Raw genomic sequence first — 14,030 nt, 5'->3', positions numbered from 1 at the left:
CCAGGGCCTCTCCACTAGGGCCTATGCTTTGCTCCACTATCCCTTTTCCACCACAACTCCTCCTTCCCTTTCCTGAACTCTGATTAAACACACCTTTTTGGTTTGAACAAAACAAACGTTATACATGTTTTTTATAATAAAATAAACTGGGGAGGAGGGGGACTGAGAACCTGAATGGGGGAGGGAGGAAGGGAGCTGAGAACCTGAATGGGGGAGGGAGAAGGGAGGCTCAGGGCTGGGAGTGGCGCGTTGTGTGGCTGGCAGTACCACCTCGGGTCCAGGGACCTTGGTAAACTTAGGGTTGGGTGGGGCCTGGGACGAGAGAGGTAGGAAGGAGGGGAGGCTGGAGCAGGGTCAGAGATGGTGGCGGGACGGGGGAGGGGACATAGGCATCGCTTAGGGGCAGGGGGAGGGGACACAGACATAACAGGAGGAACTAGAGGGGCAGAAGCAGGGACAGCAGCCAGGTGTGCCATCATTTCCCAGATGATGGCACATATGTTGTCGCCCTGCCACACAAGCTGGTCCCACATGCGGTTCAGCCACTCAGCATCCTCCCGGACCTTCTGGGCCAGGGTTTGCTGCATGTCACACAGGATGCCCACATGCTGCCTTGTGAGGTCCTCCTGGACCCTCATATGCTTGCATGTCCCCAGGGGTTGGGCGGCTGCCTCCAATGGCGTGGATCGCCTCTCAGTGATGGCTGGTCTGGCCGTGGAGAATAAAAAGGAAGAGGTGGTCAGTCATCCATGCAGACACTGTCCATGAGACAGTGACCTCCTCTGTGAGCAGCAAGCAAAAGTCCTTGGGCCAGAGGAGGGGGATGTCCCGGAAGCAAGGCCATGTGTGGCCTGCACAGCAGGCCCTGCCTTACAGGGGCCCCAGATGCCCATGCATTTGCCCACTCCCCTTCCCATGGAAAAGCAGGCACGGGAAGTTTCCAGCCACAGTGGGATTCCATGGGTGGGAGAGGGGCCTGGAGCAGCCTGGTCTTCCATGGGGGCCACACACACACCTACGCCTGGCAGCGCTGTTCACAGGAGCAGGTAGTGCCTTGCTCAGGAACACATGCCTATGTGGCACTTCTCAGACTGTGTGGGGTCGCGCCTGTGTGCCCAGCCTATATTTCCAGCATTGGTGGGTGGTGGGAGGGTGTCTCCCTCTGGAGTCAGACGTGTGTGGGGCCTCCCCACAGTCTGTGAGCAGGATCCCGGGGGTGCTCCAGGGCTGCATCCCAAGAACACGTGGTGCGGACTGGCACTGCACGTGCTTCCACGTGCACGGACTGCAGCACGATGTCCAGCCCGAGCAACAACTGCACCTCATCCCCTCCGCGCCTGCCTCTCCACCCTGTGTGTTGGAAAACAAAGCACTCACCTAATGATCCCTCACCACCATCAGAAGATGCCTGGGAGATCTCTAGGTCCTGGGGTACCGGCTCCCGGGTGAGGGGGACCATGGTGGCTATGTCCTCCTCCTCCTGCAGCTGCTGTTCCTCCTGCTTCTCTTCAGAAGGGAGCTCTGGGCAGGTGACAACAGGCACCTCGAGCCTCAAGTCCAACCACGGGTGGGGAAAGGGCTTCCCCACACCTCAGGATCTGGTGGAGCTCCTGAAAGTAGGGGCAGGAGTGGGGTTCTGCACTGGAGCAAAAGCTGCACACTCTGGTGCTGGCATAGCTCTTTGACTTTGCTCCTGACTTGCTCAAGAGTCCCGGAGGGTGGGGGGGAAGTCCCCTCTCCACCAGAGCCTCAGCCATCTGGCCATAGATGTTGGCGTTTCTCCACCAGGAGTGGAGATCCTGCAGCTTGAGGAGGGACAGGATCCGCCCACAGCTTGAGGAGGGACAGGATCTCTGCCCTGGACCAGAACGATGCACGCCGTTTGGTGCCCCTGGCTGGGTCCTGGGAGCCCTAGTGTTGCTCACTGTGAGGGCCAGAGCGGTCTTGGGGGGCTTGTGGCTGGGCTATAGCTCCAAAAGTGGGTGGCAGTTACAGCTGCGTGGTGAGGTGCAGCTCCCAGGCCTGGCTTCCTGCCACAAGGCTTGTCCCAGGTGCCTGCAGCTTTAAGAGTTGCCAGGAGACAGGAACTATAGAGTTCTGATTAGTTTGGATGGAGTGGCCATCAGGGCACCTAAGTTATTTCCTGGAGGCCTCTTCCTTCAAAAAACACTCTCTTCCTCATCCATATATGCCTTTTTCCAAAAGAGCGTTTTTTGGAAAAAGGCTTCTTCCTTTTAGAAAGAGGTTTACCACTGTCAGAAAAACCCCTCCGTTCTTTCGACTTTGTCAAAAGAACACAATAGCAGTATGGGCGTAAGTATTGTTTTTCCGGGAAAACGCTTCAGTGTAGACATACCCTGCATGTATGACAATACCAAATTATGTTTTCTTCTATTACAAATAGTAGTAGAGACCAATTTTCTTTCTAACTACAATAGGTGACCTACTTTAAATTGCAGAGGTGACTCAAAATAGATTTATTTCATGCAGTAAACATGAATTTGGATTTGCTGAATTAGTATTAGCCTCCTTAGAGTATCTTCAATTTGGATGTTAAAGATTTTGCCTTTCGAAAGAAAAGCATTAATTCTCCAATGTGTGAGCTATCTTACATTTTCTGAGCAGTCAGATGAACTGACTAAGGCACAAGATGAAAGCACTAAAGAAGGAGCACTAGTTTCTATAAATGTATGAATAGGATATTTGGCAATCTATCTGAATATATGTTAGGGTATGTCTACACTACAAAGTTAATTCGAACTAACAGATGTTAGTTTGAATTAACTTTGATAGGCGCTACACATACAAACCGCTAGTTCGACCTTAATTCGAACTAGCGGAGCGCTTAATTCGAACTAGGTACACCTCATTCTACGAGGACTAACGCCTAGTTCGAACTTACTAGTTCGAATTAAGGGCTGTGTAGCCACTTAATTCGAACTAGTGGGAGGCTAGCCCACCCCAGCTTTCCCTGGTGGACACTCTGGGCACCACCAGGGAAATTCTTCTGCCCCCCTCCCGGCCCCAGACCCCTTAAAGGGGCACGGTCTGGCTACGGGGACCGTGCCAGGTGCAAGCCTGCCAGCATCCAGCCAGCAGACCCTGCACCTGGCACGGCTCAAGCCAGCCACCCGCTGCCACCCAGACCTCCGCCTCTTCCCAGGACCAGGCTGGCGGCTCCCGGGAGCCTGCCCGGGTCCACAAAAGGCGGGCACCCGCCTGGTCTAGTGCGGACATCGTGGACCTCATCCACGACCTCCACACTAGGCACAGGAAAGTGGCTGTCTAGGGCAGGATAGATGCCAGCCTGGCCACCCAGAAGTAGGTTTGCATGAAAATCATGGTGGTCCACTGAGACCCCCGACCCTGAGCCCTGAGCTTACAATGGCTGTACTGGGTCAGACCAAAGGTCCATCTAGCCCAGTAGCCTGTCTGCCGACAGTGGCCAACACTATGGATGCTGGAGGGGATGGACTGAAGACAATGACCAAGCCATTTGTCTCATGCCATCCATCTCCAGCCTTCCACAAACAGAGGCCAGGGACACCATTTCTACCCCCTGGCTAATACCACTCCATGGGCCCAACCTGCATGACTTTATCTCACTTCTCTTTAAACTGTTCTAGTTCTAGCCTTCACAGCCTCCTGCAGCAAGGAGCTCCACAGGTTGACTATTTGCTTTGTGAAGAAGAACTTTCTGTTTTTAGTCTGAAGTCTGCTACCCATTCATTTCATTTGGTGTTCTTTAGTCCTTCTATTATGGGAACTAATGAAGAACTTTTCTTTATGCACCCTCTCCACACCACTCATGCTTTTATAGACCTCAATCATATCCCCCCTCAGTCTCCTCTTTTCTAAGCTGAAAAGTCCCAGTCTCTTTAGCCTCTCTTCATATGGGACCTGTTCCAAACCCCTGATCATTTTAGTTGCCCTGCCCTCTCCCACCCTCTCTCTTCCCCTCTCCCACGTCCTTTTCCCAGTCTCCCTGAGTTTTGTTCAATAAAGAGAGTTTCTATTTTTGAACACACGTGTCCTTTTTTTTGTACATCAGGAAGGGGGGCTAGGGAGGGATAAGTGGAAGGAGGTGAGGATGGAATGGGGTACGAGCCCCCGATGGGGAGGACTGGGCTGGCTCTGCGGGCTCCTCAGGGTGGAAGCTCTCCTGCAGCCCTTTGATTGACCCCCCCCCCCCTCCGGTTGGCAGCCTGCAGCAAGTGCAGTCAGGCTGATGGCCGAGTGCTGTGATGTGCCGAGTGTAGGCACTCAGGGCACTCCAAGTCAGGACTGCTTTGGAAGCGGGGAACCCCTGAGAACTGTCTGTCCGAGATGGGGGTTGGGTCCCTTTAAGCACAGCCCTCGGCTAGCCTGAGACAGCAGCTCCACGCTCTAAGTCCTAATCTGATTCCCTGCCGGCACTGCTTCTGGCCACTCTTAACCTCGGTTCAGGGTCCTCTCAGTGTGGACATGCTAGTTCGAATTAGCAAAACGCTAATTCGAACTAGTTTTTAAGTCTAGATGCGCTAATTCGAATTAGCTTAGTTCGAATTAACTAATCAACTAATTAAGTTAGTTTGAATTAGTGCCATAGTGTAGACATACCCTCATATATTTCAGAAATGAATGTACCTAAATAGGAATAAAATATTATAAAATTTAACGATCTCCACAAATCTTTTAGATTTAAAGCACTAAAATAAGTTTCACTTGTTTTTACAGCTATCCCCACTTTTACCTCCTCCTTGATTACCAGCTTCTAAATTTAAACAAAAGACAAAATTTGTCCCTAGAAATACGAGTTAAGTATGTATAATACTAAATTCTTAAAATCATGAAAAGAGAGAGTTACTCACCTTGTGCAGTAACGTCTGTTCTTCGAGATGTATGTCCCCATGGGTGTGCCACTCGAGGTGCTGGGGTCGTCCCGGCGCCGCAAACTGGAGGTTCTTCAGTAGCAGTAGCCCCCCCCCACCCGGGACCGCGCATGCTCGACCGCTGTTTCACGCCTCTCAGCTGAGCGCGGTCTGGCTAGTCAGTTTCCTCCCAACCGGAAGCATCTGAAAAATATAGAAATACAACTTCGAAGCAGGGAGGAGGGTGGGACGTGGAGCACCCATTGAGGACACACATCTCGAAGAACAGACATTACTATACAAGGTGAGTAACTCTCTCTTCTTCATCGAGTAGTGTCCCCAATGGGTGCTCCACTCGAGGTGAGTCCACAGCAGTGGTCTGATGACAAATGCGTGCTTCGGAATCATCGGTTCTGCGCTGCAGACAAGACCGCGTGAGCTACCGCTGAGTCGGTCTTCAGAGAGTTTACAAGAGCGTAATGTTTAGCAAAAGTAAGATTAGAGGACCAGGTAGCTGCTCGGCATATGTCCTGTAATGGTACTCCGCGAAGATAGGCAGTGGATGCCGCAATGCCCCTGGTAGAGTGTGCTCGAGTTCGGTCAGGCAGGGGTTTGTTCCGTAAAGCGTAACAACGTCTAATGCAGGCTACAATCAAGCCTGATATGCGTTGTGCAGAGAGCTGTTTGCCCTTGCAGCGTTCAGCTGTAGACAGGAATAGTCGTTGAGATTTTCGAAAACTACGTGTCCTTTCGAGATAAAAGGTCAGCGCTCGTCTAACATCTAGAGTATGCAGACGGGACTCCTCCGGAGAAGAATGAGGCTTTGGGAAGAACATTGTAAAACGCATGGGTTCGTTTATATGAAAAGCAGAATTGATCTTTGGCAGAAAGGCTGGGTGTACACGAAGTACCACGGCATCACTGGAAAACTGTGTGTACAGCGGGTCTGCCGACAGAGCTGCTAATTCACTCACTCGCCGCGCAGATGTAATAGCAAGGAGGAACACCACTTTCATTGTAAGCATCCGTAAATCAGTCAATGCTAACGGCTCGAAAAGAGGGCGAGTGATAGTGTCCAATACTAACGCCAAGTACCATGGCTCCGGAGGAATCCTATGAGCCGGATATAGGTTGTCCAGGCCCTTAAAAAACCTCTTGGTGAAGGGGTGTACACACAGTGAATAACTGCCGATGGGCAGAAGGAAAGCGGAAATTGCCGCTAAGTGCACTCTAAGAGAGAAATATGCCAACCCTGTCGTCTTCAGGTACAAAATATAATCCAATACCTGCTGGATAGGCAGCAAGAGAGGGTCGAGATCCCGTGCCACACACCAAGCTTGAAAGCGACACCACTTCTGCAGGTAAGTCTTGCGCGTGTTGTGGCGTCTGCTGTTAATTAGTACGTGTCTCACTTCGTGAAAACACATGAACTCCAACCCTTGGAGCCAGCTAGGAGCCACGCCATCAGGTGCATGCGGTCGATGCATGGATAGATCATTGTGCCGTGCTGTTGAGATAGTAAATTGAACAGTACCAGTAGCCGTATCGGTTCGGCGACTGATATCCTTGACAACTGAATTAGCCATGTCTGCCGGGGCCAAAAAGGTGCTATTAAAATTATTGTTGCCTGGTCTGACACTACCTTCTCCAGCACCCTCGGGATAAGCGGAAGAGGGGGAAATGCGTACAACAACTGGTGACGACTCCAGTCCAGCAGGAAGGCATCCCCCAAGGAGCCTGCTCCGGCGCCCACTAGAGAACAGTACTGATGACATTTCCTGTTGCTGCGAGTGGCGAAGAGATATATCTTTGGGAAGTCCCATCGACGGAAGAGGTTGCGGGTGACCTCCGTCTGCAGCTCCCATTCATGCTGGGAGAAGAAATTCCTGCTGAGAACGTCGGCCCTGACGTTGTCCTTGCCAGGAAGGTAAGCTGCAGTCAGGGTGACACCATGATGGATTGCCCAATTCCAGAGGCGGACTGCCTCTGCACAGAGGGAGCGGGAACGCGCACCCCCTTGCCAACTGATGTAATACACCGTCCAGATGTTGTCGGTGAGGATCTGTACTGATTGGCCGCGAATGATGTGGACAAAATTCCTGCAAGCGTTGAAGACCGCTCGAAGCTCGAGAAAGTATATGTGTTGCAGTGATTCCTGGGGAGTCCAGAGACCTTGCGCTTGGCTGTCCTGTAAATGAGCACCCCAGCCGAGCAGAGATGCGTCTGTTGTGATGTGCAAGGATGGTCTCTGAGCATGGAAGGGATCTCCCACAAACATGTTTTTGGCGTTGCCCCGCCATATCAGTGAGGTCCGGACCTAGTTTGGGATAGAGACTGTCCTGTTTGTGCTGTGTATGCCACGGGTGTACACTGTGAATAGCCAATGCTGGAGGCCACGGAGATGAAGCCTTGCATGAGGAACGATTCGAGATTTGGGGGAAACTGAAATAGTCTGTACCAAATCTCGAATTAGTTGGAACCTTTTCATGGGCAAGTATGCTCTTGCAGTTGAGGAATCGAGCCTCGCCCTAATGAACTCTAGATCTTGATTTGGAATGAAAAAAGACTTCTCAGCCTTGATTATGAGACCGAGAGCTTTGAATATCATGGTAGTAGTGGTGACCGCCCACATAGCTTCGTCGAAGGTGGGGGCCTTTAATAGACAGTCGTCCAGGTACGGGAAGATGGTAATGTCGAGACGCCGAAGAAAAGCAGCCACCACTGCAAGGGTCTTTGAAAAAACTCGGGGAGCCATTGAAAGGCCGAAGGGTAGTACTCAGTACTGGTAGTGGTTGACTCCTACCACAAACCGAAGGAATCGCCTGTGAGCTGGATGAATCGTTATGTGGAAATAGGCATCCTGGAGGTTGAGGGACGCGAACCAATCCCCCTCTTCGAGAGCCAGAATGATGGAAGACAACGTGACCATTTTGAATCTCTGCTTCCGCAGATAACGATTGAGCTGACGTAGGTCCAGGATAGGCCTCCAACCCCCTGACTTCTTCCAGATGAGGAAATAATGGGAGTAAAACCCTCTCCCACGATACTGGGCTGGTACCCTCTCCACCACTCCTATCGAGAGCAGATATAAAACCTTGTCGTAACAGGTTCTCATGAAAGGGGTCCCTGAAAAGGGAGGGGGAAGGAGGGGAACGGAAGGGAAGAGAGTTGAAGGGAATGAGGTATCCTGTGGCGACTATGTCGAGGACCCACCGGTTGGTGGATATACGAGACCAACGATGTTAATAAGGTCTCAGGCAGTGATGGAACAAACCTTGCACGTTGTGTGGAGTCTCCATCAAGGGGATGGTGCAGAGTCCCTCGACCAACCCATCAAACTTGCTGCCGACCTTGTTGCTGAACAGGCGCCCTGTTAGAGCATTGTCGACACTTTTGTGGGCGCTGTCTAGGTCTTTGTTGTTGTTGTTGTTCAAAAGGTCTGGACCAAGGTGTAGCATAAGAAAACGGTCTTTGCTTGTTATAGGGCGTGTATCTCTTGCGTTTATAAGGAGGTGTATACATGCCCAGCGTTCTCAAAGTCGTGTGCGTGTCCTTACCTGAGTGGAAGACCTGATCGGTGGATTGAGCAAAAAGTGACTGCCGATCAAATGGTAGGTCCTCCACCTTAGACTGCATGTCTTATGGTTGCACCAGGCTGTGGTCCCAGGACGCCCGGCGCATGACTACGGCTGTAGCCGTAGCTCGAGAAGCTGCATCAGCTGTGTCAAGCGCTATCTGCAACACCGTCCTGGCAATCGTGTAACCCTCTTGTATCACCGCCTTCAAAATCTGGCGTTTAGAGTCCGGCAAATGTTCAAATAGGGGGACCAGTTTAGCATAATTGTCGAAGTTGTGATTTGCCAGTTGCGCTGCATAATTGCACATCCTTAAGGATGCAGTGGCTGAAGAGTAAACCTTCTTGCCTAAAAGATCAAGGCGCTTAGCTTCTTTGTCAGTTGCTACGTTTTTGGCTTGAGAAGTCTTCGCCCTCTGCTGTGCCGCGTCCACCACGAGGGAGTTGGGCTGAGGGTGCGTAAATAAAAAGTCCATCCCCTTTTGGTTTATAAAGTACTTCTTGTCTGATTTCTTATTAGTCGGCAAGGATGTAGCTGGGGTCTGCCAGACGTCATCAGCAATCTCTAGAATGGCTTCATCAAAGGGAAATGCCAGCTTTGACTTCTGGGACGGTTGCAGGTTCTTCAACAGCCAATGCTGCTTTTGTTGCACGTCTGTCGTATGGATCTCTTGGGACTGGGCTACCCTCTTGAAAAGCTCCTGGAACTGTCTATGGTCTTCCGCAGGAGACAAATCCACAGGAACCACGGCATCATCAGGTGATAAAGGTGAGTTGGGAGCCGGCGAAACCAGGCTTTGATGTTCCTGGTGTGTGTGGTCATCCTCCTGATAGACAGATGCTGTGTCCTCCGCCGGAGCCGGTGGAGCAGCCGAAGATGAAGATTGTAGTGGCGGCTGTGGAGATAGAGTCCGGCTGGATAGCGGTGAACGCGAGTGGAGACGTCGTCTATCAAGAGGAGAGTGGCGGTCATAATAACGTCGGTCATAATGATGTCTGTGGTATGGACTTGGGAAACGTCTGGAAGAGTATCTTCCAAGAGTGTCATAACGACGAGAACATTCTAGGGTTCTTGGGTGAAAAAGATCTCCGGGAATAGTGAGAAGGAGATCGGGAGTAACGCTCTCGGCGATATCGGCTTGACGGTGAGCGGTGGGATGACCAGTAGTAGTGGTCTGTGGCCGATGAATAATGATAATGATGATGAGGAGCATGACGATGCGCAGAGTAAGATGACATAGGAGACACCGGTCCCGATGAAAACATTGCCCAGTCAGGTGTCAAAGACGGTGCCCGGAGCTGCGCTGACTTGTGCTGTGCTTTTGTCAGCACCGCGGAGTTGGAAGCAGGCAGCGGTGCAGAGTATAAGGGACATGGGGATGATGAAGTGATCCCCATAGCCTGGACGTTTATTAGCCGACCCGGTGCCATAGACTGCAGGTCCGGTGCGGATAACGCCAGTGCCGCAGGTTGTGAAGCAGAGGCACCCTCTTGCGGAGCCGATCCCAGTGCCGCTGACTCCGGCACTGGGGGAGAAGCCGCAGCAACAGCTGAGGAAGACGCCAGCACCGCCGCTTCTGCGGCTACAGTCATCTGCGCGTGCGCAGGAAAAGCCGGTGCCGGGGCATCTGCCGGTGGCTTTAGAGCGGCGGTTTTATCCGTTGCCGGCACCGACTCCACTCTTGAGCCCCCCACCGGTGCCAGGACCGGTTCCTTGCTGTGGGTTCTCACAGGAACGGAGGAGCTTTGGCCCTTGCCCGTTCTATCCACAGGAAACCTCGGCGAATGGCCAGAGGTTCCTGGTCTGTCCCCACTGCTTACTCTGCTTGCCATGCTGTGGGGACTGTCTTGAGCCATCCAGTCATCAAGCTGCCCAGCCGGGTGCGGGGCTGATGTGTCCGGAGCCTGGAGGGCTTTGTTGAACAGGAGAACTCTAAGTCGGAGCTCTCGATCCCTCCTGGCATGAGCTGTCAATTTGGCGCAGTGGCTGCACTTCAGGGGAACATGCCCGTCCCCGAGACATTTTATGCAGCGAGAGCGTCCATCTGATACCGGCATGGCATCTTGGTACCCAGTACACTTTTTAAAGCCAGGTGATCCTGGCATCCTTATTGCAACCTGAAGCTTGACAGACAAGTACAGGCAAAATATATATTTTTTTTAAACTGAGAACTACTACTAACTACAATTATGCTAACATTAACAACTTATAACAGAAACAGAAGAAAAGGCTAAACTAACTAATTTTCCTCACTCCTAAGAGAGGAGGGGGAGCCTACGGTAACTCTGTCTGCGGCCGCGGACGGTTGAAAGGAAACTGACTAGCCAGACCGTGCTCAGCTGAGAGGTGTGAAACAGCAGTCGAGCATGCGCGGTCCGGTGGGCGAGGCTACTGCTACTGAAGATCCTCCGGTTTGCGGCTGCTGGGACGAGCCCAGCATCTTGAGTGGAGCACCCATTGGGGACACTACTCGATGAAGAAATTCTCCATATTCTCTGTGAGGAAAATATGCACTGCCAATCTTTGAACCATTTATTTCAGTTGCTATAACAAATCCCTCTTCTGTATTGCTGAGATGACAGCCCACTCCTAAGGTGAGGCTACTAACTCTAGAGATATAATACTCATTTAGATTTTGAATTGTAAATAGAATTCATTGTAGAATTCAATTATTTTACCATTTCAATTGATAATCGCTATGTTTACTTTAAGCATTTTTCCCCAAATTTTTACAGAAATTATAGGTGGTCAGACAATTATTTAATTATAGTAAACATTAAAAAATTATACCTATTAAAGCACAACCACTACATGTCAAAATGTACAGGCACTCCCTGAGTTATAAAAATCTGACTTATGGACATCTGCACATACAAACAAAAGCTCATTGGCAGCTTCAGGGGATCAGGCAAAAGGCACAGGTGGTGATGAGGAGCTGGTGAGAATTGGTACTTAGAAGAGGAAATTGCCCCTTCTCTCTAGCTACTGACTGGATGGCTGTCCCCTGCTCCTCTGGAGTCCTCCAGCTGTGCTTGTGCCATTTATCACCTCCTGCAGGGACTAGGTGCAGCCCATGGAGAGCTCATGGGCAGCTAGGGGATGGGACTGGGGGGATGGCAAAAGTGGTGCTGAATCTGCAGGGCTAGGGGTAAGTGGCCAGGAGATGGGGCTGGCCACAGGAGGTGGTACTGAGCTCACAGAGGGGAGGGAGGCAGCCGGGGGATGCCCAGAAGTCCCCTTCAGAATTTCCACCTACCTCCTCATTCTTCTCTAATTAAAGCTGCCTTTCCTTAAGCATCAGCAGTCAGTGTTATTTAAAAAAAACCTATTTCTACTATTTTGCATTGCAAGTATACAGTATTTCAGCTACATCATGGGTTAAATAGGTTTTTGTAGTCTAGCTTGCAAACCTAACCACCACTTAGAACACTGTACATGGACAAAATGGACTGTGTCTATGCAAAAGAATAAATGGACAAAAACAGACATTAAGAATGGCAACATACAAAAACCACTGAAGGAGAGCTTTACCCTTCCTGGACACACAGTTTTGGAACTGCAAGTTGCCAGTCTCAGACAAACAAACTTCAAAAACAGAATGCAATGAGAAACCTCTGAGCTGGAATTCATATGCAAATTTGACATCCTGAACCACGGTCTAAATAAACACACAAAATGGCTCTCCCATTACAATAGGTAATTTCCCATTCAAACACTCCCACCTTTTCACCCCTGTTGGAGATGAGCCACATGCACTCTGATTTAATTAGCGCTAATGTCACACTCTGTATCCTTTTTTTTCCCCTTTAGCCTCTGAGGTAGTGAGTTGTGCTAATGAAAGCTTATGACCTAATACTATGCTGAACATACATCCCAATTTTTCCAGGACAAACACGAATTTAAATATTCTGTCCCAGTGCCCCATCAAGTAGTGAAATGTCCCGGAAAGCCACACTGGACATTTCACTACTTGATGGGGACACTGGCTTGCGGGAAGAAGCAACCAAGAAATGGCTCCATGCCACTGCTCCTCGTGGAGCACAGACTCTGCTGTGCGGGGTCCCGGTTTGATGGCACAGCCTCTTCCTCCTCCAGGCTGCTTGCTAGTACACCACTGCTGGGAGGCCAGGTGGGTTGCGGTGGAGCCGCTCCCGAACCTCCATACCTTGGAGCCCCAACATGACCTGAGCAGAGCCCGGCTAGAGCATCGTGGACCGGGGAGCGCTCAGGCTTGGCAGTTGCCGTGACTGCAGCAGAGGCCACCCACAGAGTTATTTTTACTACCGTGGTCCCAATCCCCACAGGCAGAGTCAAGCAGCAGCCACATGCGGTGCATTCTAGCCAGGGTAGCCTCATTGGAATGGGCCTCATGTGCCTGTCGCTTTACTCCAGCTGGAGGCAGGCTACCCACAGGGACTGGGACAACAGCAGTAAAAATAGCACCGCAGGCAGACTTTGGTCCCGTCCCGGGAGCACCTGGAGTTGGGGCTGCGGGGGCTTCTGGGGCCAGACTGCAATACTAAAAATAGCTGAGGTCCTGGCTCCAACACTCACAAACTGCTTTCCTTGTCAAAGGTGAGGGAACGGGCAAGGGGAGAACTAAGGTGGGGGTGAGGAGAGAACGGGGCTTGTGCTGAGGAGAGAGGGGGGAGCAGGGCAGGATTGAAGAAAAGGGCAGGCACCAACAGACAAGGTGGAGGAGAGACAAATGCCAGGGGGCCAAGACAATGAGGAAAAGGGCAGGAGTGGGGGGAAGAGAGGGAAGGTGTCAGTGGAGCTGGGAGAAGCGAGTGGACAGGGTGATGCTGGGAGAGGAGACGGCAGGGACAACGGGGCCAAGAGGGAGGAAGAGGAGAGGAAAGGAGTGGGTGCTGGTAGAAGAAGGGTTGAAAGGAGGGGTGGGCATGAGGAAGACAGGGGATGGAGCACAAAGAGGCATGAGGAGAACAGGGGCAGTGGGTGGTGAGGGGGTGGGCATTAGGGAGAAAGACGGCAATGAGGGTAGGGGAAGTGAGGGAAGGTGGAGCCACCAGGAAGGTGCAGGGGTAAGGGAAGGTGCAGGTGCCAGGTGGGTTGTGGGGGTGAAGCAGAAGAGAAGACATGTGGATAGGATGGGACCAGAGGAGAGACGCAGGGCAGGTGAGTAGAGGGAAGTGTTAGGAGAGGGGATGGAGAGGGGTAACTACAGATGAGCAGAGTGGGGCTAGAAGAGGAGTGGAAACACAGGGAAGAGAAGGGCTGGTGCAGGGGTCAAAGAGAATGGGGAGGAGGGCAGGTTCTCAAAGGGCTGAGGGGAGTGAGAAGGGAAAGAGCCAGGACAGCAGGGGACGGTAAGGATTGGGGAGGCAGCAGCTGGCATCAAGGGAGCAGATGCAGTGAGGGGAGGGGAGAAGACATGGTAGCAGAGAGAAGAGGTTTTAAGATACTTATTAATAACTTGAGTGCCACAGTGGCAAACATCCAAACATGCCAACACACGCTCATGAACTGGTGCACAAGACAAAATTCACTCTGCTCATGAGAAGAAAATCTTAGAGGGAACACTTCCCCCCGCTTCTCCCCTCAAGTTAATGCAATGCAAGATGAGGGTTAATACAATTGCAAG

At 51.5% G+C, this 14,030-nt stretch overlaps 1 protein-coding gene across 6 annotated transcripts in view; it reads right to left on the bottom strand.

The window, feature by feature from the left end:
- Positions 1-14,030, bottom strand: part of TNRC6C (trinucleotide repeat containing adaptor 6C) — a 344,243-nt gene that overhangs the window by 204,365 nt on the left and 125,848 nt on the right. Inside the window, exon 1 of one of the 6 annotated variants that reach the window (XM_075903559.1) lies at positions 4,851-5,015. The exons of the other annotated variants lie outside the window; for them this stretch is intronic. Coding sequence (XP_075759674.1) covers positions 4,851-4,983 — 133 coding nt within the window. The 5' untranslated portion in view covers positions 4,984-5,015. Of the gene's footprint in view, positions 1-4,850; positions 5,016-14,030 lie in introns of those variants that run through there. 6 annotated transcript variants of the gene reach the window in all.

Source organism: Pelodiscus sinensis, chromosome 20, assembly GCF_049634645.1.
Source record: "Pelodiscus sinensis isolate JC-2024 chromosome 20, ASM4963464v1, whole genome shotgun sequence".
Taxonomy (NCBI): domain Eukaryota; kingdom Metazoa; phylum Chordata; order Testudines; family Trionychidae; genus Pelodiscus; species Pelodiscus sinensis.
Note: the sequence above shows the minus strand (reverse complement) of the source record. Positions and strands in the feature narration are given on the sequence as shown.